The sequence below is a fragment of the Periplaneta americana genome, chromosome 3, assembly GCF_040183065.1.
Source record: "Periplaneta americana isolate PAMFEO1 chromosome 3, P.americana_PAMFEO1_priV1, whole genome shotgun sequence".
NCBI classification, from domain to species: domain Eukaryota; kingdom Metazoa; phylum Arthropoda; class Insecta; order Blattodea; family Blattidae; genus Periplaneta; species Periplaneta americana.
Genome location: NC_091119.1, coordinates 314,998 through 341,690, shown reverse-complemented (window position 1 = coordinate 341,690; position 26,693 = coordinate 314,998). Strand labels below are relative to the sequence as shown.

Sequence of the window (26,693 nt, the reverse complement as noted above, 5' to 3'; positions counted from 1 at the left end):
AAAAAGACAGTAGCATACAGAAATGTTCGTTGTATATCACAGCTTCCTTGATCGTCTGACGTCTGATGTGTTCTGTGTATTCCTCTGTCATTGTTGCTAGGAGCGTTCTGGGAATTTTGTGTAGTTTCTTTTAGTGTATGAAATGTTGTTATATCGTTTGTTCTGGATTTCTAGAAGTTTATATCAAATTAAGGCTTCGATATCCTAGTGTACGGCGGGCCCATTTCATATCGAGAGTAAAAGGTGTATTTTCCAATGTCTTCATCATTGTCTACTGAGAGATCATTGCCATGAGCTGCCATGAATTTGTAGGCCTACCCATTTGCATTTTCCATGTGATATAGTTCGTTATTGATGTTTGTATAGCTGCACAAGCGTTAGTGATGCATACATTAATTTGAAGTTGACGTTCCTGATTTATTTACCATGGATGAACATTCTCAACCAGGCCCTTCTCTAATTTTCCCATTAAAGAAACATTCCAGGGGAAAAGGTTTCCTCTCCAGTGAAAAACTTACTATTTTAAATGTGTATAAATGTCTTCGCAGAGATAATCCTCATATTGTAATATCCGATATAGTAGAAGAAACAGCTAGGCTGTGCGGAGTCTCTGTGAGCAGTGTATATAAAATTATGAAGGAGAAGAAGTCCACTGGAGAATTAAGGTCACCTCCAAAGAGTAAACCTAAACAGGCAACCATTATAAAAAATATGGATGATTTTATGAAAGGTGCTATTAGAAAAAAAGTTCGTACCTTTCTTATGAGGAACGAAAGTCCTACCATAGACAAAATTCTTTCTGTTGTGAATGATGACCCAGAACTTCCAAATTTTAAACGAACTACAATGCATAAACTTCTTCAGTCGTTAGATTTAATGCATGTTAAGAGAAAACGAAGTAGTCAAAATCATGTGAGTATAATTAGCTTTTATTATTATTATTATTATTATTATTATTATTACTGCTACCACCATCACCACCACCACTACTAACTATATACTACTGCTACTGCTAACCACCACCACCTTTACAGTCATCGGCAGAATAATGATTATAATTCATATTGTTGTTGCTGTATTGGTGTTTTTATTTACTTTTATCACCTTTGTTGCCTGGATTGCAATTCACGTTAGGTTCGCAATGTCTTCCAGCCAATCACAATTCCTTTTACTGTTTGCTTTTAGTTTCGTATATATTGTTTACAGAATGTGGTAGTTGCAGGAAGTTCCCCATACAAAAACGTGAACATATGTGGCGGGTTTAGTTGGAATAGCATTAATTATTACAGGAGATATTTTGGTAGGATCCAAGGAAGAGTCGCTGTATTCCTGGTCAAGAAGTCGGATGACGTAATAGGCCTATAGCCTATGATGTCACGTATATCCCCACATTACATTGCACATACGAAAAATTGTTTTAATAAAAATGTGGCAATTCAACATCTGAGATTAATAGAATACTAAAGGGAGTAGTGTAATGAATCGATTTAATATACGTATAGTATGACAATTGGCGGTCGGGTAGCTCAGTTGTTAGAGCAGCTGGCTATGGACTGAGAGGTCCGGGGTTCGATCCCAGGTGGCGACAGGATTTTTTCTCATTGCCAAACTTTCAGAACGGCCCCGAGGTTCACAGCCTCCTATAAAATTGAGTACCGGGTCCTTCCCGGGGGTAAAAGGCGGTCAGAGCGTGGTGCCGACCACACCACCTCATTCTACTGCCGAGGTCATGGAAAGCATGGGGCTCTACCTCCATGCCCCCCAAGTGCCTTCATGGCATGTTACGGGGATACCTTTACCTTTACCTTTTTATAGTATGACAATTGATTAGTGTATAATGATGTACCGAAGTACATAGGCCTGTGACATTTCCATGCAGGAATTCTGCGTTATCATATGATGAAAGATTGGTGAAGCGGAGAAAAATTCTCTCCGGGACCGGGATTCGAATCCGGGTTTACAGCTCTAGTGCTGACGCTCAATCCACTAAGCCACACCGGATTCCAATTCCTATGCCAAATTCAATCCTCCTCCCCCATCATATGATAACGCAGAATTCCTGAGTGGAATATCACACGTACTTCGGCACATCCCTGTAACATGTTATGTGTATATAATCACTTAAGACTGCGCTCATTCCGTGATCAGTGCACCTCTGCACATACTGTGTTGGACATTGTGCCACTCACACACAGTGGATGAGGGGCTTAAACTGAGAGGATTCAATATGGCATCGGAATTGGAATCCGGTGTGGCTTGGTGGATAGAGCATCAGCACGTAGAGCTGAAAACCCGGAAGAATTTTTCTCCACTCCACGAATCCTTCATCATACGATTCTTCAATTGATTAGTGGATAAGGGCCGGTTTCACCAACCTTCAGCAAATCAGTCCAAGTGAAACATTAACTGCTGAACATGAAATATGTAACGATTCACTGAAATGCGAGCTGCTCAACAACCTAATTTTCTTAACATTTAATGAGCAGTAAGTAATGGCTCATTATGGATAAATAATTGCGACCCATGAATTTTTCATAACTATATCAGAACATTTTTCTACGAACCACAGTCTACTATATCGCAAATCGTGTAAATTATTGGAAAACAGTTTTGTTGTGTCCCTTGGTAGTGGAAATGTTGAAATTTTGGCCGTGATTTACACGAGTACATTTATATGTGCGCTGTCTCCGTAGACTTCAAGCCGAGCAACAGCTGCATATGTCTCGTGGCACTGACTATGGCACTGCTCTCCGGTGGAGCGAGCGAGCTGGCTTGTGCGTCCTGGGACTCGAGTTCAGTTCTCGGTGACAACATTTTTTTTTATTAACGTAACTAATTTTTATACATGTCACCTTTCTTCATATTTTTTTCTGTAGTGGAAGGAATTATTTCGCAACTCTGGCTCCACTGAGAATTTAAAAAACTATTGGGAGATTAATTTTCTTCCAGAAATAAAACAAAGATAAACAAACAAATTAAAGTACACATGTCATTCTAATGCTTTGTCCATATGACGATTATCGCGGAACACTGCCTTGTACTGGGAAAAAGAGCGCCCTGACCATTGAGGAACAATATGTACTCGCTAAAGACATGTTTATGATTGAAAACGAAAATACAGGCAGCTGATGTTTATGAAATTATAATTGCTTCCTGGATCCGCGTTATGATAACTTACAAGATACTCCTAAATCAATGTTTATGTGTGTTAGTTAGCTGCAGCACAATTTTTGTGGTGAGAGCAGACTGCAGTTCCACAGAGATGCAATTCCCAGAAACAGTTGCCAGCTGTATCGTCTAAGCAGCTGCACTGAACATTAACCTAACACGTGGCCTTTGTTGAAAATCATTTTATGAAGACTTATCCTTTTATGTGTTTTATGTGAATATTTGAAAATATGTACAGTATTTACATACAAAAATTCAAAACATGTGTTTTTATGTCAAATAAAATTGAAACCTTGTCCGAAACTTGAAACACAATTACGAATTAAATATATAGTTGCCTAAGAATCCTAGCCCTAATAATAATAATAATAATAATAATAATAATAATAATAATAATAAAAGCAGCAGGATCAGTATAGGTTTACATTTACATCTTAGTAACTTTATCCTCATCGAAGTACATTTGCATTGTTGCCTTGAGACTTAAGTAATTCCATATTGTATTTATGGCTACTATATACGCGTCCTTCATTATCATATGATGCGTTTTTCAATTACGAGTCAAGAAAAACTAGAAGCCTGACGTGTGAAGGGAATGATGCTCCTCAGCATTTGCAGGCCTAAGCGATAGTTATTTCGGTAAAAATGCCCGGATAGTTACAAAGTCAACATTTTGTAAAGAGATGCCACTTTCTATTTATCTTTTTAGGTACTTGATGAACAGCCAACATCAGAGGATAATACTTTGTCAGAAGAAACAAATGACACAAATATTACTTCATATCAACCAATTCACGAGAAGGTTGACATAAAGGTAGAAGCAGAAGACACGTGCCAGTTTGTGTCGCAAGGTTATCATGGGAAAGTCCATATCAAGGCAGAGGCCGAAGAAGACCCCTTGGCTGTAGGGCGAGATGAAGGCGTAGGGGAGAGGAAACTTTTATCAGACGTAAGCTACAAGCCTTTTACTGTTTATTTACAGAGTTGCCACCTTTCCACAATCTGAAAAAGGGATATACATTATCATGGGTACTCAAAAAATGTAAAAATAATACCTCTGTAGGCTTAATTGACAACAGTAGGCCTAAATATAATTTTAAGTCACGGATGTTAAGAAGACTGAATACAACGTGCAAGGGAGTCTAATTTCGATATATACATGGGTAAATGTTCACATTATTCGACAATACGGTATATTATTTAATAATATTTTATAAATGCTACAAATAAATCTGGTCTTAAAGGTAATTTAAACATTTTAAGTGAAACTACTTGACGCAGAGTACAAGTTGAACTGTGAGCACCACCTGTTGTTATCATATCATATTAAGTACTTTACTACGTCTTCGCGTGAAGTTGATTTCTGTTTGTGGTATTCCACGAAGTTACGTACATTAATTGAATAAATCACCGAGTGTTGTGAATGTAATACAAATGAAACCGGTGAGCAAAATTACATTTTTGAGAAGTATTTAGCTAGAACATAACAAAATGTGAGAGCGTGGTGTGAACGAAATGTGCAAATGAACCGTCGAAATCTGGCACAGAAAGATAAATAATGATTGAACATGCTTGCAGAAATTGATAATCTTTTCTACATCACATTTTTTAATAATATTCTTCCACCTAATACGTGAAATCCCACCGTCTGTGTAATTGTAGTCCTTAGTTTTTCTCAATTTAACTTACAACTGCATACGATTCACAATAATACCAAGTATTAATGTATCTGAACTGGAGGTATGCTTAAGTTTAAGGTTTTTTCCTCTTTTCGAATTCGTGCACAATATTCATTTTTTGAATGTACAGGTAGGCTATCATTACCGCAATAACACAAATTGGACATTAAAAAAAAAAAAAAAAGCAATGTTCTATTGCTAATGGCACGTTCTTTAAACTGTTTGGAGTACACTTTTCATATTGGCTTCAAAAATTTCAACATAAACAATTATATTTAAAGAATTAATTTTGTAGGTGCTTTTATAGAAATACGGAAGCCTATTTTTCAAAATATCTAATTTCCTTTTTAACGTAGAAGTTTCCTAGTAGGCTAAGGAATGTGTGTATGTACCAAATATCACGCATGGTGCATTATGTAATGTATCTTTGATATTACTACTTTTTTAAAGGAAATAAATATATTAAAAAAAACTAAAGTTACGGGAATTTGCAATGAAATGATATTGTAATTTAAAAATCCAATACACCAGAGCCTAAAAATGGTGTGACATCAGCTGGTTAGGCCATAAACGCGTATTAAATTTTATTGAATGTATGTTTCACTGATCAGGGTGTATTTTAAATAAGTTTTTTAACACATGGTTTTTTCACCATTTTCACCATCCACTGTCTGAAACATATTTTAATTTTATTGTATTTAAAGGGTGTAATTGATATTTTGTTATTGAAGTGTTGTATCAGTGAAGAATCATGTTGTGTCAGTGAAGTGTGTTGTGCAAGTGAAACGTGTTCCTGTCAGTGAAGCTTTATAGTTTATAGTGGCAGTGCAAAGTATTTGAACAGTGAAATGTTTTTGAAGTGGTAGTGAAATCAGGATAGAATCAGTGAAATGTGTCGTAGTTCCAGTGCAGTGAGTGAGTTGACAGCGAAATGAGTGTAATGTTGAAAGGTACTTGTGCAGATATGAACATATCATACTCGTGGGTTTTAGTTCGAACTTAGGTTTAAGATACAAATTAGATTTACTTTAAATGTTATTTTAACTGATCGTGCTTCATTTAATTTAGGATGTTCCCTGTTATTGTTATTGTTATTATTATTATTATTATTATTATCATTATTAATTATTAGTATTAATATTAATTGTATTTTTTATTAATTGTGTTTATTATTGTCTTTATTGAGTGTAATTAGTTACCACTGCCACCGGGTATATACCCATTGCAGTGTGAATAAATACATACACATAATAGCCTTCGGCAATTTAGGTTCTGATTAGACTTACAGTCTTTTCTAGAAAATTATATGATTTCCCCACACAATTGACTGCTTTGCGTAGACATCTCATCTGTTACTGTATCGATATCCCATAGCATTAAGAAACTGTCCAGTTGACTTTCCAAAGAAGTTGTCCTTCATTGTTCAAGGAAGTTAGCTCTTTCATTGTGAACAGCTACCTCTGCGTAGTCCGTATTTTTCTTACATTCCCCCAATAATTTGGGAAATATGACGTCCACATTTAACTAAATTCCGGACACTATCAATTTCCTTAAAATTCGACGTGTTCCACATGATTTAGAATGGTAGACAACTCTATTACCAATATGTGAGGAAAATTAAAGTCTTGTTAAACATCAAACAAGAATGAACATAATTGCACTTCTGTTGTCTTGTGTGCTGCTCTCAACAGGGATGTTCGTGAATTCATGTATTAAAGGCTTGAGCAATGAATGCTTTGTGCCACGGATGTTGTGTTGGACGTCTCTTTATAGTGTTCTGAGCTACGTATAGCATTTTTCCCATTATACGCAGTCTTAGTGCCAAATTAATTGATCTTAGGTTTTCAGGAATTCTTTTAGATTTCCCTAATGGAGAATTTCTGTAGTGTGTACTTTTGTTGACAATTTCCGCCATTTACCAGATCAATTCAGTGTAAGAACTCGCTTTATTTCAACGAACAAAGCTATATATCCCTGCAATGTTGTCGATTTCATATTGTTGCCACTTTTTTGTTGTTGATGATTCATAATTTTCAGAAATCATCTAGCAATACTATCACCTTATCAGTAATCTGAGAAATAATCAATATCCTCAACATTAGATTTACACTTCCATATTTGTACATTTAATGAAATGTCCATGTCTTTTAATATTTTGTGCGTATTAAAAATTAATATAGCCATTATTCCTCTGTAGCTACAGTGGTGTACGTTAGATGGCTGTAGTTGTGTTTGTAAATAAATATGGTCACTATTTCTACATGACTTCGAATTAAATGTCGTGATACTTTGTTTATAAATATAGACTAGTCTTATCTGGGTGATGGAATGAGCGACACCTGCTGAATACGAGAAATGACGTGCTAGTCCTGCCAATAAGCATTACAAAACCTTGTTGGTGTGGACAGTGGGGACTGTTTGAAATGAATTTAGAGAAAAAAAAAACAATAAATTAAACATTAGTAAAAAATGATATTTTAGGAAATGAACTTCGAGAAAACTAATAATAAATTGCAATTGAAATAAAATTCAATCTTCTCTTACAAATTGTTGTAGAAATAATTTTTTAATATGTGCAATAATAATAATAATAATAATAATAATACATCCTAACTTTAGGATCCTGGCATTGACTCAGAATGCAAATGTACTACATGTAGCCATCATTATAACCTAAATGATACATTTTAATTTGTGATGGTGTGGTCTCTGCAGGAAGAGAACTTACTGAAACCACACACAGTTGACATGAAGATGGAGTGTGTGGACGCAAGCTATGATATGATGTCGCAAGTAAAACTTGAAGAGAATCCAGATACAATGTTATGCTCTGCGGTGAAGTGGGAATCAGAGGTGAGTGGCTTTACTTTGTGCTTAATACATTTGTAGGTCTTTGATAATTACCTCTTGTTCTCTTCATTTCTTGTTATAACTTGTTTCCTGTTCTCTTTATTTTCAGGAAGATTTGTGAATTGTTTGACAGAACAGTTGAATCTCACTGAGGCAGATGAGGTGAGTGAATGTGCGCATGTTCACACTCTCTCATTTAGTTACGAACAAAGACTGTAGAGGGAAATGAGACGATGTTTTGGAATCCCTTATTCGAGGTTGTGATTGTGTAGCTTTCGAACCACTTTAACCTTTAACCTTGTTCGATCTTTTCCGAAATTTTTCGCAACTGTAATGCCAATGTTAGGTAATCTATGAATCACCAAGTTCCATCTCGCCAAAACCACTGACACTTATGATCTCGCTGTTGATACAGGGTAGATTAAAATGTACTGTTTGTGGATTAAAATTTATAATGAACACATCAAGGTATTCAGAAACATTTGAAACAGCAGAGATACAGAACCAGAAAGAAACAAAAGGTAGATGTACTGGTAGCTCTATTCGTTTAGAGTTATCCAAGACCCTGATACTTTTAGCTCTGAACCTGATACAGCCAGCCTTCTGAACGTATCAGCTTATGCCTCTTTCAAGGTATCCTCAAAGTTACATTGCTCACTTTGTATTGATTACTTGGAGGGAAAGAAACCAACAATCGAGATACTTATTTTGACATTCGAATCAAGGAGGCCTTGACTCTTCCTTCAGATTTTGTACTTCACATTGCAACAATTCTCTACTGCATTGTAAATAGGGCTTACATCGATTTCAAACAGTGTGAATGAAGAAAACTATGTAAAATGTGGAAATCAAATTAAGTTGTAAAAGTTACTCTCAAAAACAGTGTTGTGTAGTGATGGCTTTGTAAACGATGTATGTGCATGTACGATGGAATAAGTTAAATTTGCTGATAAAATACTTTCAGGCATTGTGAACATAGTTAAATAATAATATTCAAAGGCAAGGAATGATATCACAGCTGCCAGTATACCAGTGTATGGTAAGAGAAAATTGCAGACATTTTTAGAGAAAGATGTGAAAAATGTAGGCCTAAATAAGATAAAACGTATTTAATATAGTGTACGGCCTAGGCGTAGAAATTCAGGCCTAGGAATTGTACAGTATGTGTTGAGTATTGCATGCAATGTAATGAAATTATGTTTTGATAAACAATATAGAACTGCCGTATAGATGTTGGAAATATTTAATAATAAAGACACGACTCATTTTAAGATATACTACAATGTCTTTTTATAAATGAATATTACTGAAGTTCGAAAACAGTGCCCTAGCCTAACTGGACTAGACCCATTAATTGGCTGAAATCCATCGTAGGCCTATGACCTAAATAAATTACAATGTAACAAAATCTGTTTAATATTCACGCCTATGAAATGTACGTGTTTGTGTTTTGTACACAAATATTTTTATAAATAATATAAAACTATAGCATGTGGGAAATAACGAGAAAAATAATGAAGACACGACATACCCTTACGAATCCTTGTATTAAATTACAGCAGTTTGTTAAGAGATGATATTATTCAAGATTTTAAAAATATATTATATGGTTCTTTTCAATATTAAACTTGGCTCTAATTGACTGGACGGTGTGACTTTTGGTGTTCCAAATAAGTACTTTAGTACGATTCTTGACATCTCTCAGTGCGGTCCCTACCCGGAGATCCGATATATAAGAGGATTACTTTACTTTGTTGCAAATGTAGCTATCTATCTATGTATAATCCACAATGGCTCCTTGAATGACGTATGATTAACTTTTTAACGGTTTTCTTCCGGTATTAACATCAATATTCTTCGGTTCTGTTAGCGAAGTATGACAACAATATGACTGACAACAGCAGACGACACAGTGTTGCCAAGTTGAGCCTTCCGACCTTCTACTAGAGTCGACCGTGGTGAAGCACAAAATGCATTAAATGTAAATTACTTAAAATGCTATATACAATATAACTTACTAGACCATTACAATTAAAGATCTGTATTATGCATACATTACTGGCTCTTTTCCTATTTCTCAAAACATACAGTAAGTTAGTGTGCAAATTAATCCGAACACGACATATTTTTACATTTCCTGTCATTGTTGGCCTCACAGCTGCTCATACCGCTTTAATTGACATCTGTAGTACGTGTAATTCCATTGTTGAAGGTCTGTCATTATTTTTTTTATAATATGTGACATTTTGCCTGTCGTTTTGTACTTATAAGCATTTCAGTTGTGTTGAAGTCTTAATACTGCAATCCTGTGTACATTCTGTCGTCTTCACAAATGGATACAACTCACCGAAAACGGTCTAAAGTTATAACATTAGCAGAGCATTCTTCTATGACACAGAGGCAAATTGCTGCAGAATGTCACATCGGTTTGGCTACTGTTAATTCGATCATAAAACGATACAGGGAGACTGGATCCAACACACCCCAGAAAAAAAGGAAACTGTGCCCGGAAAAGGAAGACTTCACCTGCAGATGATCGTTTAATTGTCAGGAAAAGTAAATTAAATCCTAGACTAACTGCTGTCGACTTAACCCGCGAGTTAATGGGCTACCACTGGGGCGAATATTCACGTCACAACAGTGCGGCGTAGGCTTTTGGAAGCTGGACGAAGGGCTCGTAAGTCTATTAAGAAGCAACTGCTAACCCCTGTTATGTGCAAAAAACACTTAATGTGGGCAAAATTACATCAACACTGGACAGTGAATGACAAAGAATGTACCTTTTTCCGATGAGTCTCATTTCGAGGTCCATGGCCAGCATGTTTCTTAAGTACGGAAAGGATCCGAAAAAGTAACAGCAGCTCATCTCCAAAAAGCACCCAAATACCCCCCTAAAGTAATGTTTTGGGGTTGTTTTACACATGAAGGGCCTGGAGCATTAATACCTATCAAGGGAATGATGAATTCTGACAAATATATTCACTTATTGGAAACCAGAATCGTACCCCAGCTGCAAAAATCATTTCCGGATGGCAGAGGTGTGTTCCATCAAGACCTGGCGCCATGCCATATGTCTCGGAAAAACTACAGAATTCTTCAACAAGAAGAATATTCAGGTACTCCCCTGGCCAGGCAACTCACCCGACATCAACCCCATTGAGAACTTGTGGTCAATTTGCAAAAGAAGAATGCAAAAAATGGATTGTTCTACAAAGGAGAAGATGATTTCTGCCCTCATTGGTGTATGGTTTCGCGATGAAGAAATGAAGAATATTTGTGGGAAATTAGTGGAATCCATGCCAAATCGTCTCAGAGCTGTTATTAGGAACAAGGGAGGCCACATAGCTTACTGAGGTATGTCTTAGATCCTTTTTTTATCCCATTTGAGTGTTTTTGCATAAGTAATTACGTTGTTCGGATTAATTTGCACGCTACTGTAGTGCGACAGTCACTCACATGAACAAAGAAGTGAGGAAGGAATAAGATACGTAACCTGATTAAGCAAGACAAAGGTAGTTTATTTGTGTTTCAAAAAATTCTTCTATTGGGTACAGTGGCGGCTTCTCAATGGGGTTGCAGGTTTGTACACCCCCCAGTAATGTTCCTAATCTCCCGGCTTTGTTACTATTAAATATATATATAGATATTTTACAATTTCATTCATGACTATCTGTAGCTGGCGTCTTGTTTTGTACGTCTGCAGGAGCCTTCGAGCCTCTTGGTTTGCAAAGATGTTGAAAACCTATGAAAGGTAGTTTATAGAGATGTTCGGCTAATGCGGGGACAGGGGTTAGAGGCGTGGTGTACTGCTTTCTCACTGAGAACGGTTTGTCGCACTCCCTGGCATGGGACACCGTCAGTGCAGAAGAAACTAAATTCACTGGGAAAGTATCTGTTTCAACTAGATATTTGTCCGAAGTAATAAGCATGAAAAATGTATTCATTCGGCTTGTGCAACGAACAGTCGCATATTTCGCACATTACTTTCTCAATCTGCATGCACACAAACGGCACAATACATGAAGGAGCTTGTATTTTGCTTTAAAGTTGTAAGAGTTGTCGTTCTGACAATAAGTGCTGCTATCTCCCGACAGCCTACGAAAACTGCATTTGAATTTTATGAACGAAAAAGTTGGACTTGGTACTTGGTAGCATTCTGATGACGGTTCTGTGCTCAAATGTTTTTCATGAGGTTAAATCGTAATATATAGAGCTCCATCCACGACCCCGTCCACTTTTGGACTTTCTGTATAAATAGGTATGCTTGTATTTGGTCATTTTACTTATTAATTGCATATAAATAAGCTTTATATGTATACGCCCTCAGGTATACACTGTTTTAAACTTTAAAGTAAAGTATGTTTAACTCCTCTCCGATATCCATTGTGCACCACCATATTTTCAAACCACCAGCCGCCACTGATTGGGTAATAACATTTATTGATTAGGTATTCTTTTAATTTCTGTTTAAATGAATTTTTGGAATTTATACTCCTTATACTTTCTGGTATTTTGTTAAAATATTGACATTCTGCTATTGATAGTTTAGTAGTAAAAAGTTTCAGATTCTGCATTGTTACATGATAATTTTCTTTTGCTCTGAATTGGATTCTGTAACACTGGTAGGCGAAAACGTAATACAGCGAACGCCAGTAGGGGAAGTTACCCCCACCCACATGAAATGTGCATTCGACACAACACTAGCCTATCACGTAGAGTGTGTGGTGAGCTAGTAGGGGAAAAGTGGAAAGGGGTTGTGGGCGGAGCATAACGTTCACCGTATTACGTTTTCACCCTCTGGTATATTATATTTGTTCCATTTTATATACATTATTGTTTTAAATATATACACGGAAATCAGTACTCCACAGTATATGGTTCTAAGTAAATTTGAGTAAACATGGATATAAATTTATTCGACCTTTGAACGCAATACTTTATTGCTATAAATAAAGCCTTTAGAAGTAATTTTTCCACCTACATCGCATATTTCAAGAATCTCACGTTACATCTTTTTCCTGGGGAGGTCTTCATTATCCTTGATAGATGCATATAACTGAAACTCAACAATTACTTCTGGTAATTCAGCATAATGTTGATATTAAATTAGATTATGTGAAAATTTGGTATCATTAAAAAGCTGCTCAATTAGGCAATGATTTGGAACTACGTACATATAAAATAGTGAAATGTGCTGTTTTGCAATTGTAGGTGAAGATGGAAGCTACTTCGTGTTCAGGCCTAACGATTGTAATTTCCCAAAGTTAGTCTTGTTAGAAAAGTCAGCTACTTTCCTCAGACTGTGGAGGTCAGCTGCCCAAAATAAGTGAATCATATGAGTTAAGGTCTAGATCCTGCAACTCACAGTTTTGCCTCATTTCTTGTTTAATTAAATTTTACTTATTTATATTTTAAATTCTATGCTATTGTGATATAAAAACAATTTTATTACGTTTCACACATCTTCACTCTCATAGCCTGTGTATAAAATGTGGCAAGACTTGTGGTTGTCAGGGTACAGGTAATATATTTCAGTAATGGCAACAACCTTCAATTCCGCGATCCATTTCTTTCTAGGTCACAGGTCTACGATCTTCCTGCTCGATCATCTGTTTTAAATTCTGATTAGTTTGAGTTCGTGCTTGTCTGCAGTTCCAATATTTGTGCGCCTTTTATTAGGCTCGCAAAAGTTTGCAGCGCACCAGACTCTTGCGTCGTGCCTAACCACGTGCTGCTTTAATGTTTAACTTCTAAACATGGAGCGGTTTGTACCCTGCCACCACCATGACACTAGTCAGTTACTGTAAGTTCATTACAAGTTGCTATACTTGTGTGCCGTGCCACCAAGTTGAATTGAGCATTGCTGATTGCATCATAGGAGTAGCAGCATGCAGACCCAGAGTTGAGTAATGAACTGGTCTTCCAACAGAAAGCACTTAATACGGAATTTGTTACATCTGTGTATTCCACAGGAAGGCTTTGGTTTCAAACTCGAGGAAACCCCAGTGTCAATCACATTAAGTGTGAACCGGAGGTGAGTGAAGCTGTCCTCGGCTGCCTTGATATCGAGCAACATCCTTATGGAGCTTAACAATGCTTTGAATGACAGGACTGAGATAACAGGATTATTTTGATATAATACAGTGACATAACTAGCTTTCGTTTTCATCAAATACTTTATTTGCATTGTTTCTTAATGTATCATTTCCACCCACCATATGAGCCGGAGTTTTTAGTTTTTAGCAAACCACCAACAAAGCTATTATGTCTTAAATGAATTCAACAATAACAGTCTTCAATGTGATATGCTTAGGAAAGCAGTTGTGAAGGAGGAATCCAAACCTTAAAACTATATTTATTTATATAATATATACACACAATTCTTTTTTCTTGATTTGCAAACCATTGTTACAGACTACTCATTAATGCTTCATTACATGAGGGTTTTTTTTTTCTGTTCATAGAACTCGGGGACAAAATCTGGCAAGTATGAGGCATTGCCAATTCACACTTTTCCTTAACCCATTAAGGGATTTGTGAGCTTTTTGTCTTGCAAGAGCACACCATTATTACAAAATGAAGAATGATGTGCTTTTGTACGTTTTTATATTTTTTAAGTAGTGTGTCGCAATTAATTCAATTTACAAGCTTAAACAATTCTCAGTTTTGAATGAGTATGTAGAAATTTGGTTCTGTTCAAAACCCTTTCTCATGGTGCTTCAAAGCTTTAAGAAATTTAGGCATGAATAATGAACTTTTTTATTTTTTTTTTATAACAGCTTAGACTAACAGAGGATAGATGGATTTTATTTATTTTATTTTATTGGGTTATTTTACGACGCTGTATCAACATCTAGGTTATTTAGCGTCTGAATGAAATGGTGATAATGCCGGTGAAATGAGTCCGGGGTCCAGCACCGAAAGTTACCCAGCATTTGCTCATATTGAGTTGAGGGAAACCCCCGGAAAAAACCTCAACCAGGTAACTTGCCCCGACCGGGATTCGAACCCGGGCCACCTGGTTTCGCGGCCAGACGCGCTGACCGTTACTCCGCAGATGTGGACGGATAGATGGAGATCTGATGTATGTTTTGAAGTAAAGTTCTGATTAGTACTAAATGTATCTTGGATTTTGATATAAAACATCATTAGGGAAAGAATGTACTCATAAGATAAGGACAAGATTTCTAAATTTTGGAAAATATTTTTACATGATGTCGTTTTATGCACACCAACCATATCTTATAGCTTTCTTTTGCAAAGCAAATATACATGTTTAACTTCAGTTGTGCTGCCTCAGAATATTAATCCACATTTCATTATGGACGTATACAAATTATAACATTTTAAATGTGTTTATATCGCCAATAGAAGATATGTTAATGCATAACATGTAGAGCTTAATTTTACACTTCTGTCATCTGCAAATAAAATTACATGAGATAGAAACAATGGACCTAAAATTGATCCCTGGGGAAGTCAATGTTTAATATTTCCTTCTAAATTCTGAATAAGTAACTTTGTGACTACGGTATTTGATATATTTATGTTTTCTTTTTGTTTACTATTTGATAAGATGTAAACTAACCTAACACCTTATCTTTACTACCACAAAACTTCTTTTTTTTTTTTACAAATATATTGTGATCTACACAATTAACTGCTTTAGTCACGGCACAAAAAGCATGTAAGTTCTAATATAAAGAATTTGGTACTTCATCCATCAACTTAATTCGCATTGCATTTCATTTATTCTGCACCAATATGTCTATTGTTATGATGTTCTTGTGTTTGATGTGTTGGTATAAACATAAGCTCAAATTAATATGTACAGCATTTAAGTATAAGTATAATTATTACACAGGGAAAGTGGATAACTATTATTAATTTACTGTAACGTTTGTTCTGATTGATTCTTCACCACTTTCGAATGGAATCGTATTGTTAAAATTCTGACCACGGCTTCCTTAATAATATCCTCAACCATGATACGTCGATCAGAATACCACGTAAGGAAGGTAAGAGATTGATAGAAATAATTTCTTATGGTTTTCGTCGTGATATAAAATGTCGAAACACTGATTATTTACGTAATATTAATGTCATTTTCGCATATTATTCGATATTTTATTGCATATATGGTGACGTTTTCTATGCATATTCTATAAGTTTAATATGCTAGACATATAGAAAATTTGTCGTCATATATGGTGATGTTTCTATGTATATTCTATAGCCTATGCTTAATATGCAAAACATTTAGAAAATTTGTCGTGTAATGTGTGTCGTCATCCCTAGTTCCCAAATTTTCGGAGGAATTGTAGTGAAAATACGCTATGCATGGGTTTTGGGTCATTACAGTATATAGGAGAGGTCAAGAATTTTGACATTTTTATATGTACACAATATTATATGGTAACAAGCCCTAGTTTGAACTCAGCGGAGGCATTATTTCCTGAGTTCGAGCCTTCATATGTATAAGTACCGGTAGTTACTACCAATATGGATTTATAAAACATGAGTACTAGTATTTATATACATAATAGACCTAATTCTTGCAGTACTGTCTGTAGTTTGAACAGAGACTATATTCAGAGTTTGAACTTTGTTCCACATCTTAAAGCTAATGTAAATTGGGAAGACTGCTGCAAAGGATCGTTAGATATGAAGGGTCAGACGTAACTGACAATATATTATGCTACACATGTATTCCACACAACTTTTTAACAGTTTTCTTCTTTTTCAGTTGTAATGGATGTGATTAAGACGGAAGCTAAGGTGGACCCATTGGCTGTACAATCATGCGATGGCGCAAATACAGGAGAGGCAAGTTCTTCTGGATACGTAAGCATCAAAATATTTATACCTAATTCATTATCTTTGCCTACTCACACATTCATTACCATGAAAAGATTTAGACCCGATGGTTTATGCAGTCTAGGTGTCCCGAACTCGTGAACCACCACTGCATGATCCGTCAGCCGAAAAAACATGAGGTTTGGTATGGGAAGCTGTCTGTGAAGGAGTTAAAGAACCAGCTGTTGGGTTAAAACTTTCATTCTGTTTCTTCTGAACTCTGTTCTCCCTGCTCTTCCTCTTTGTTCCTGTACTCAGAAGGTACATTTACACACAACTTTTAAGTGTAAATTCCTAGAATCGAACCATCCCTTCTTTTTTTCATAGTCGGAAATGTAGCTTACCACTGAGCTGCTGTGGGAGTTGATATCAGGTTTGAGATCTTGCTGACAGGTCCAGAGGAAATTCTGTTAGAAATTGAAAGGGTAAGTTAAATTTTGTTAACCCAGATAATATGCCTGAAAATTTTTTTTTGCTATTTCTGTGTATTTTACAAATCACATTTTATGCAGTATATCACTGAAGTACATAATTATGGTGTCGAAACATTCTTGTAAATGGTTGAGCTAGAAACACAATAAACAAATGAGAATACATTTTGAGGAAGAATTGCGTACTGTGCTTATATTAAAGGAAACAATGTAATTGTTGTAATTTATAATAACAATAATAATAATATAATAATAATAATAATAATGCTGTTATTATTATTATTATTATTACTAATAAATTATACCAGTAACATTGCTATTTTGTTATTGTTTTTTATTATTATTACTAACATTATTCTGAAGATCGATTCACTGTGGCTACATCCACTTTATGCCCAGAATGCTGTTGTCACTGAGTATTGCTATTGATGTGTAAAAATGACGTAATTGACGAAAAAAGTGTTGAATTTGCGAAGACGTTATGTTGGGACAGGGAAGTAATTTCTGTGCAATCTCAGGAGAAGGTTTGAGTTCATTTTCTCAAATCTGCATTGTTATCACAATGACCATTTAGATAGAAATTATACATTTACGAAAATAAGACCTCTTCTAAAAATTCTCAATGAAAAACAGTAGAAAATTGTGTCCATTCATTACCACTGGCCAGGACATCACCAGTCTTCCATTTGTGAACAGATCTGGCTGTATTTACAGTAACATTGCTATCACCTCGTGTCTGCTCTCCACATGCTACAGATTGGTCATCCCATTCTTCCTCTCCCTTCTCCGCCTCTTCAAGAAGGCTGTGCTGAAATGTTTCTGCTCCTGCTGCAAGCTGTGAACCAGATAGGTTCGTCCCCAGAATCCTCGTCTGTCACGTGTTCAGTAGCTTTTGTACACGCCAGTATAGCGATATCTGTATTTCAGATGAAATTCCGCCCATAGTATTATTTTCAAACATAGGTAGCATTTCATTCAGGGAGAATCCACTAAAATTTGAAAAAGAGGCATAATTTTAAAATGTATGCGGATATTGCTATTGTCTTTTTAAAAGGACACACAAGTTTTCGTCATTGTAATGTTGCAGTGATAGACATCTCAAACGTATTATGGCATGACGTAATATTTATGTTTATTAGGAATCATTTGATCTATACTTATGGCTCTTAAGAAACCTGGAGCTTCATTGCCGCCCTCACATAAGCCCGCCATCAGTCCCTATCCTGAACAAGATTAATCCAGTATTTACCAATATATTATCCCACCTCCCTCAAATCCATTTGAATATCCTCCCATCTACGTCTCGGCCTCCCCAAAGGTCTTCCTTATTTCTGTTAACATCCCTTAATTCCTTATCATACGCGATAAGCGTTTCTGAAAACATGGTGCTCTGTTATTATTTCTCATTCATTCGCTTTGGTTTTTAATCTTAACTAATACACCATTTCCTCAGATTATATAACTTACTGGTTTTTCACACTACTTACTCGATTAACATTCTCTCAACTTCCCCTTCTCTTTTCCCGCTATCTTCTCTCCTTGACTTATTCTTCTTCCTCCACAGACCTCCATCTTCAAGATCCCCACTGCTGACATCATAGGAGACTGCTAGCTCCTCCTTCTCTGAAGTGGCTTGGGGTGACGTTATTACTGACTTCCGCTTGTGAATGATAGTCATCTGTAATAATTCAGAACAGCATTTGTTTGAAAGCAGAGAAACATGGGGGACTCAGTCTGTCCTAAGAAAGTTGCTACTCTCAGCTTCTTCTTTGTCTTCATGGTTTTAATTTTGTACCATTTCTTAATTGCATCCACTGGGAAATCATCTAGCACACTTCTGTTACTTTTCATTCTTCATAGGCAGCGATAATTCTTACACACTTCAAAAAAATCGGGATCTTCTCACATCTGTAATGAAGTTTAGAATCTGCAATAGCAAAAACAACTACAGTCATACTGTATTATCTGATGAACTTATTCGCACGTTTTATTAAGTCGATTGAGGTCATACACAGTCAGTTACATCTTGAGGCCATGTCTGTATATTGAGACTGTGGAACACAAAAGTTATTGGTAGCAGGCAACTCCCACAACTGAAATGTATTCTGCAACTAAGGATGCAGGGTTAATGAATTGGTATTAATATGATACAGATAGCACAATGAGCCGAAGACTGATGTGCGTTCGGAAAATTGACGGGCCCAAATTATAGGAGAGAAACTGCCATGCTAGCGACCTCAGCTAGAATAAACTGAACATGTGTGTCAATTGAATTTGTAGAGCTTGATAAGATATCATGTACGCAATGCATTGCTCTTCCCTCTATTATATTTCTGCATTAGGTATTTTAATGGTCTGCTCAATGATGTACTATACTGTAACAGTTACATTGTACATCAATTTTCGTGCATTAATGCTCTCTGTGTTTATATTATATTATTTTCAGGAGTCATCGTTTTGTGAGGTTACAGTAAAAGAGGAGATGAAGCTGGAAATACCGACAGAGGAATCTGAAGTATTGGCAGAGAGGTGAGTGTCTTCAAACTACACTTAGTTCAGGTGGTGTTGGACATTATTTATTTTGTTTTCTTCTCCTGTGGGATGGGATTTTAATGTCAACTCTGAGTTTTCGAACATTGCTACACATTGCTTTGGTAGCGTTCATGATGGAAGAAATACGTGCACAATTTTAGAGGAAAAAATAAATTTTGAAATTGGGGATCAGCTATTGGCCGAGCACTTTGCTCTTTTTGACGACCATAAATAATATTGTACTTGCACAGGACTTGCGAAATCTTGGCATTTGAGTAGTGCAATATGATCTCTGTGCACTTCTGAGTTGTGCAGAGAGTGTACTGTGTCTTGTATATGTTACATTCTTTTTGTTTTTTTTTTTGTTTCGAACAAAGTAGTATCACAGTCTACTATATACAGTCACGAAGCTTGAGTTTTGAGGGTGATAGAAACAATAGACTGTGACGGTTCTATTTTGCATTGCCTGTAATGAGGCGATATTAGCGATCCTAGTGGTGAGCAACTATCTAATGTTTGCATATTTACTACGTATTGAGCTTCGCGACTGTATATACTAGACTGTGGTAGTATATTAATAATTGTTTAATAATTCCTATCCCTTACATAAGTGACTGTAATTTTGAGATAATCATGTGGCAAATTCAACACATATATGTAAATATTGTAGTCTTTCTTTGGTTGATGTTTAATAGAGCCAATGTTGAAAATCTTTTACATAGAATTTTCGTCATCACTTGTGAACTGCTGAAGACACGAAGAGGTCCCTGATATCACAACTCCTTTTTGTTTTTTCAAGATGTAATAACTAGCCTACGAATACTTATTGTGAATTTAATTTCAGTGGCAAAACCTTCCCGACATTTCTGGCTATATCCTGCTTTATTCATTAATTTTTTTAATCAAAATCGCGAAATTGGCATTCTTTAAAGTCGTATCAAGACCAACATCCAACTTTCAGGCAACGTAGCCCTTTTAAGAATAAGAATGCATGTGGCTAAACCAATAGAGTGCTGTGAGCAGCTGCTTGGTACATGATTGACTGCAGCGACGTCTTCCATTATTGTGTACAATGTACCGAAGTCATCTTTATCCCAGTTTCTATTATTTCTGTGCTGCAAGAATCAGCAGATATTGGAGTGACTAACATGCGAAATAATACTGTATGACAGTTACGTAGAAATTTAGTGTAGGGTACTTCACTAATGAGAGAGAAACAATGTCTTGATTAAAACAAAATAGTTGAATATTGTATTGCACTAACCGACAAGTGGAAATTCTCGCTTGAAAAACAGCAATCGAAAAAGTTTACTCTTCTGTCCAGACTTCCTTGTACAGCAGTTACTGTTTTTTCCTCCAAAGTGAAAGAGGAGCATGCAGTATGGTCTATGAATGCAATGTAAGCATATTTGCACATGGACTTCTCCATGAGGAAGCGTCCAAAATATTTACACATAATCTAAAACTGCTTTTCTAATCAAACTTACTTAACTTGAAGAATATAGACTAAGTAATATTTATGTGGTATGTATTCATTAATTGCAAATTAATTTTCAAGATTTTTCAATTTATTTGTAACGTTTATAACTACTATAATGTGAAAAAACATCAGCAAAGTCACAACAATGCAATTTTTGTGCAGAACAGGAATACAACATAATGATTATTTGCAGTATAATTAATACTGTAGTAAGGAACAAAGCTTCATTTCAACAATCATTTTGTCCACCATTACGAAAAGTCCCCACGACTGTCGATGGGCAGCTAATTGAAGCTTATTTTGTTTTTCTTTGTTGAAGTTAAATCTTAACCTTCTGTCTTATGCCTGCCTAGAGGTCCAGGGCTCTGCATTCTGTGGCAGCAGGCCTATAGTTCGATGTGTTTATTGCATGTACAGAAGAGAATACGAAAACTGCAACCCAGTAATATCGCGTTGAAAATTGAAGGTAAAAGTGTACAGACTAATATGCAGATATGACTCAAGGTTTTGCAAACCGAAATTGAGTTTTGAAAATATTAGATGTCTTCGTTTCTATAATACCCATATTCATTTTGAAAGTAAAATGCAATTTATTTGTTTTATCTTATAATGTTCTTAAGGAGGCATGTTAGTAATACTGCCCGTGTAACGATCTGTGGATGTGTACAATATCTTACACGTTTTTGCTATATTTCTTCTTACACTTTGTATAATGTGGAACTCGCACCCTAGCCCTCCCTTCACCTGAGGTGTATAACTTTCCTTTTGCATACAATACACGAATCACCAGAGTCAGTTTCCTTCAAGTGGCATTGTTATGGTAAGTAGTATTGTTCATACACAGCACACAATTACACTCCTCATGTGAATTCGAAAAGAAACTAAATGTATTCTTGTTTACAGCGTGGGACTTCAGACTTATATGGAGTGTTTATGTCTGGATGTGTGATAAAGTGATAACATGCAAACCAGATACAGTACCTTCATATTTTTACTTGTATTGAATGATACAATTTAAATTTCAACTCTGCTTATAAAGAAAGGAACTGGTATGTGGTGACTTGGCGACAGCACTCCACTGTCACAGATGGGCTTGAAGTGAATCCGCCTTATTTTGAAAGCTTTCTACTTTACGTGATTTGAACCTGATCCTGTAATTATAACAAAATTGGCATATTTGTTAGAAGCCTTGTTTGCTTGTGTTGAGCTAACGCAGTGTTAAGATAGCTCACACTTTTTAATAGATCATCATTATCATCATAACTATTTTGTAGTAGGCGTTCTGTTCTCTTTCAAACTGGAAGCTAGTCTATACACACCTTTCTTCGTCGTCTAAAATCTCTGACGTCACAAGGAGTGTAGTGAAATAGGCAGTGACGTAGCCTTTTGATCATATTCATACCATTTGTTTCAGAATGTTGATATGGTATCGATGATGGCGGTTATATATAATTCCTTGTTGATATCAATGTTAGGGTTTAGTACTCTCATTTCTGTTCGTTTTATTATTCGAAGTTTTCCCATTGTTGAGGTTCATGCTGTGAGCCATAATGAAAGTTGGAATTGCACTTATTTTTTAAAATTTCAAAAGTGTCTCAGGGCGGACTTTTACTTTTTATGTCGGCTGTATTCTGCCTGAAAGTTGCTGAAATTTGGCTCATTTTTGGTCTACATGTTTGGAATTCATGTATAAGGTTAGGGGTTTATTATGTACATGTACTCTTTGAAGATATATTTTACTTTTTACTGTTATAATTTCGAATTCTTTGCAGAATTTTGAATTCTGAAAAGATTGGAATGCCACAACTGAAGCCCACCACTCCTGAAAATTGTCCTTCCTCAGAGAATCCAGATTCTAAACGTACATTGGAATCCCCGGTTTCCGACGAGGTGCCTACAACTGAAAACTTGGACACACACAGTCACTTAGACAAACATTTATTGAAGTGCGAGAATCCTGGCGAAATGTTGCCGGATCTCGACAGATCCGAGACGAGTTCTCCTACACATGTCCGCCAGAAGACATTTAAATGTGACATCTGCGGGAAATGCTTCGCCAGATCAACACATCTCAAGGATCACTACCACAGGCACACGGGCGAGAAGCCGTTCAAATGCGACATCTGTGGGAAGTGTTTCGCTCTAAACGGACCTCTCAGAGACCACGCACGTACGCACGAAGACGTGAAGCCATTCAAATGTGATCTCTGCGGCAGATGTTTTTCTCGCCCAGCTCATCTGAAGGACCATTCACGCACCCACACCGGGGAAAGGCCGTTCAAGTGCGACGTTTGTGGGAAGTTGTTTTCATTAAACTGCGGTCTGAAAGCCCATCACCGCACCCACACGGGCGTGAAGCCGTTCAAATGCGATGTCTGTGGCAATTGTTTCTCGTGTTCGGGACACCTCAAAGCTCACTCGTTTACGCACACACGCGAAAAGCCATTCAAATGTGACACTTGTGGGAAATGCTTTTCGTTAGCCGGTGCTCTCCGAGCCCACTGCAGTACTCACACCGGCGTGAAGCCTTTCAGATGCGGCATCTGTGGCAAATGTTTCTCACAATCTGCTGCTCTGAAAGTCCATTCTCGTAAGCACACCAATGAAAAACATTTAAATGTAAATTTTGTGTGAACATTTAAATACAGGAACGAAGTAGATACCAGTACCTTCAACATTCGTGCCGCCAAATGAATAGCATATTTGTCACAGATTCATACACATCTGAGACGTGATTGTGATATTTTTTACTTTGAGTATCTCGTGTACACATTCTGTGCTGTGTGGTCTGCGCTCCCAGAAGTTCTGATAGTAAGAAACAGCTGTAATGTCACAACGCTTTCGCTTGACGTAGTTTGCATGAATGTTGAGAGTTCCACAGATAAATTGATGCTGTCATGTTTTACTTATTCGTTATTATGATTATAACATATTTGCAAGTGTATTAAGTGAAATGGATTTGACCTGTATTTGCATCTTTGTCACAATATCTTACCACTTGAGAAGCCTCTACTTAGGGATGTTACCTGTTTCAGATACATTCCCACTCATACTCCACCTGTATTGCTCCCTTACCGAATATTGGCGTGTTTGGATTTTCAAAATCTCTGAATTCCTTTCTAAGATAAGCGATTTCCAAAAATATCGCATTGATCTGCCCTCATGCCCAAGATCTGCATTGTGTGTCCTGTTCGCTATTAGTAACGGATTCAGTTGGATTCTTCACGTGTACGAATATCTAGAGGTTTGTATATTAATAGGCTTGCAGTGCTCAAAAGTATTCCTGTGCCTCAAATTTCCTTCTCTGCTGTTCTCTGTTTTTTCAGCCTCCTGCATTTCTTTACAAATTCCTTCCATCAGCGTTACTTCCAGTCTGCCCTCCGCCTCCTTCCAATGTCTGTCCTCCATTCTCCAAACATGGCCGTACCAATTGTTTACTGCAGCTGTAGTTAATAATTATACAATTCTGGAAATCATCTTCCTCGTAATTCACTCATTTCTTATTTTATATACAGTGTGTTTTAAAAGTCACGCATATTTTCTGCTACAGCTAAATGGAAATGTTTTTCGAAAAACGGTCGGACACGTCAAAGACTATATTTTAAAAGACACTTTTTCACAAAAAAAAAAAATTCTTGATGTCGTTGTGCGAGTTGTGACGTCATAGCAAACATTTTTAAATTACAACCTGTATATTTCTGTACATCATCTGAAAGGTCTGAGTATTCTCCTTGGCTACACAAGCCGTCAACTGTTTTATATAACAAATGTGGCTGTGGTAACAAAATAAATAGTTAAAATGATTGTGTTACAGAAGCAAATGTTCAATTTATTAAATGTTCAAGATGATGCCCATTTACGATCTGGAAATGTGAAAGACACAGAACATGTATCTGTTTAACATTTTGAATGACTGCTGGTGTTATTTCTCTACACCACTCGCATTCTTCTTTTCAACTCCTCAGTATCAGCAGGCTTTAAAGCAAATACCTTATTTCAAGTAGCCCCACAGAAAGTAATCAAGAGGGGAAAGATGCGGCGATCTTGCAGGCCACTCTACAAATCCCCTTCTTCCGACCCGTCAGGAATTCAGATATTGCAGTATAGCAGCAGCCCTGTCTTGTAGGTAAGTCTGGAGCCTGGAGGTTTGGGTGAAGAACAGCAAGGCTTCTATTAATTCTAAGTACCGGTGCCCCTTTAAGTATGTCATGAAAAAAGTAGGGGCCCACAACTCTGCAGCCTACAATCCCTGCCCATACATCTACGTTCTAAGCGAATTGCGTGTGAGTTTCTACCATCCAGCGTGGGTTAGTGTCTGACCAGTACTTGCAACTTTGTCTGTTCACGTCTCCATTGAGACAAAATGTAGATTAATCAGATAGAAGGAAGCTTGATACGAAATTGAGGTGTCCATGGCAGACGTTGGTTTTGCCTCACAGAATTGCAATCTTCTGTCTCCTGGCTCCTGCAAGGGCTGCACTTTATTAGCATATTTATCAGGACGCAGCACTCTCCAGATGGTTGTTTTCGATACATCAAATGTAGATTGTAATTCAGCAAGTGAAGAATGTGGATTATCTTTCACTGTTATCAAAATTTCTAGCTCCAATTCTTCAGATGATGGTCTAGTAGATCTTGGCCATCTCTCACATGATCATTTTCATTGACTTTGTATTGTATTCTACTCATGGTACATTGATACATAGGAAGTCGACCTGGATGTCTTTCATTAAAGAGTGCACATACTTTGTCTTGTGTACGTTTCCTGTCACCATATCTGACCATAATTAAAGTCTCAATTCTCTCACTTTATCTTAATAACATCGTTATTTTCTGTTGATATTTACCAATAAACTGCTTCCCTAACACCAGGAACTCTCAACCCACTGCACTTCTCTAAGTGGTGTTGCTTGAAGCCCTGTGCTTAATGAAGGAACTGTTGAACATATTCCGCAGGCAAGAAGAACTATATCTCGAGATGACGAGATGCGCCTGTATTCAGGTACGACGTGGGTATTTTGAACAGTTAATCTATGACGAATACAGAAAATAAACGTACTGAAGAGCAAGGCCTACTCAGACACCAAGCGTTTCCGGACCCATGCTGATACAATCTTATTTTTCTTCTGTACATATTAGCAATCCATACCAGAAGTTTAATGTAGTGAAGATACATTCAATGGTAGAAATACTTGAAACGGATGGAAATCGGAGGTCAAGAGTACAAAAGAGTTGTGAGGTGGATAAACAGCTAGCCACAACGAATTCCGGCAAGAGACAAGAACCCCAGTGTGCGTGACGACGAAGGGAGGGAGTGATGACAGGAAAAGAGTGGGGATGATTGGTGACGACCTAGGAAGAGGCGAGGGCGAAACTTCTGCAGTTGAAGCAAAATAAGTAAAATGAATGTAGGTCGCCAGGTGATGGGTAAGGAGAAGGCGGGGAAAGAAGATAAAGTGAAAAGAGATGGGTCAGTAGTAAGGGAAGCACAGAGAGCGGGAAGCAAATGTATAACTATAAAGGAAAACCAACTTACAATTTAAGAAAATGGTGTGTAAGTGGTGAACAAGTGGCAAAGGATATTGAGTGTAGTGGGGAAAAAGGGAGAAAAGAATATAATGTTATAAATAATGTAAAGTGTAAGAATATCAGTGGTGTGTATTCCATAGAAGCAAGGTAAGCAGTGCATACCTGCAT

At 36.7% G+C, this 26,693-nt stretch overlaps 1 protein-coding gene across 6 annotated transcripts; it reads left to right on the top strand.

Annotated features, from left to right (window-relative positions):
* Positions 1-65: 65 nt before the first annotated feature.
* On the top strand, positions 66-25,219 carry LOC138695730 (zinc finger protein 664-like). Of its 6 annotated transcripts, XM_069819865.1 has the most exons (7): positions 66-912; positions 3,878-4,117; positions 7,563-7,700; positions 7,807-7,859; positions 16,444-16,541; positions 19,431-19,513; positions 22,769-25,218. In XM_069819865.1, exons 5-7 carry the CDS (start codon positions 16,449-16,451, stop codon positions 23,628-23,630), a joined length of 1,038 nt encoding a protein of 345 aa, XP_069675966.1. In that variant the 5' UTR covers positions 66-912; positions 3,878-4,117; positions 7,563-7,700; positions 7,807-7,859; positions 16,444-16,448; the 3' UTR covers positions 23,631-25,218. The 6 variants fall into 6 exon arrangements, with proteins under 6 accessions (XP_069675966.1, XP_069675964.1, XP_069675962.1 ...); XM_069819863.1 differs by lacking the exon at positions 7,807-7,859 and having other exon boundaries at positions 66-243; XM_069819861.1 differs by lacking the exon at positions 7,807-7,859.
* The last annotated feature ends 1,474 nt before the right edge of the window (positions 25,220-26,693 follow it).

Coding starts and splice junctions, on each gene's coding strand:
- LOC138695730 (XM_069819864.1), top strand. CDS start 7,673: ATGCTCTGCGGTGAAGTGGGAATCAGAG. Junction 16,542..19,430: donor AGGCAAGTTCTTCTGGATAC/GTAAGCATCAAA, acceptor TATTATTTTCAG/GAGTCATCGTTTTGTGAGGT. Junction 19,514..22,768: donor TCTGAAGTATTGGCAGAGAG/GTGAGTGTCTTC, acceptor AATTCTTTGCAG/AATTTTGAATTCTGAAAAGA.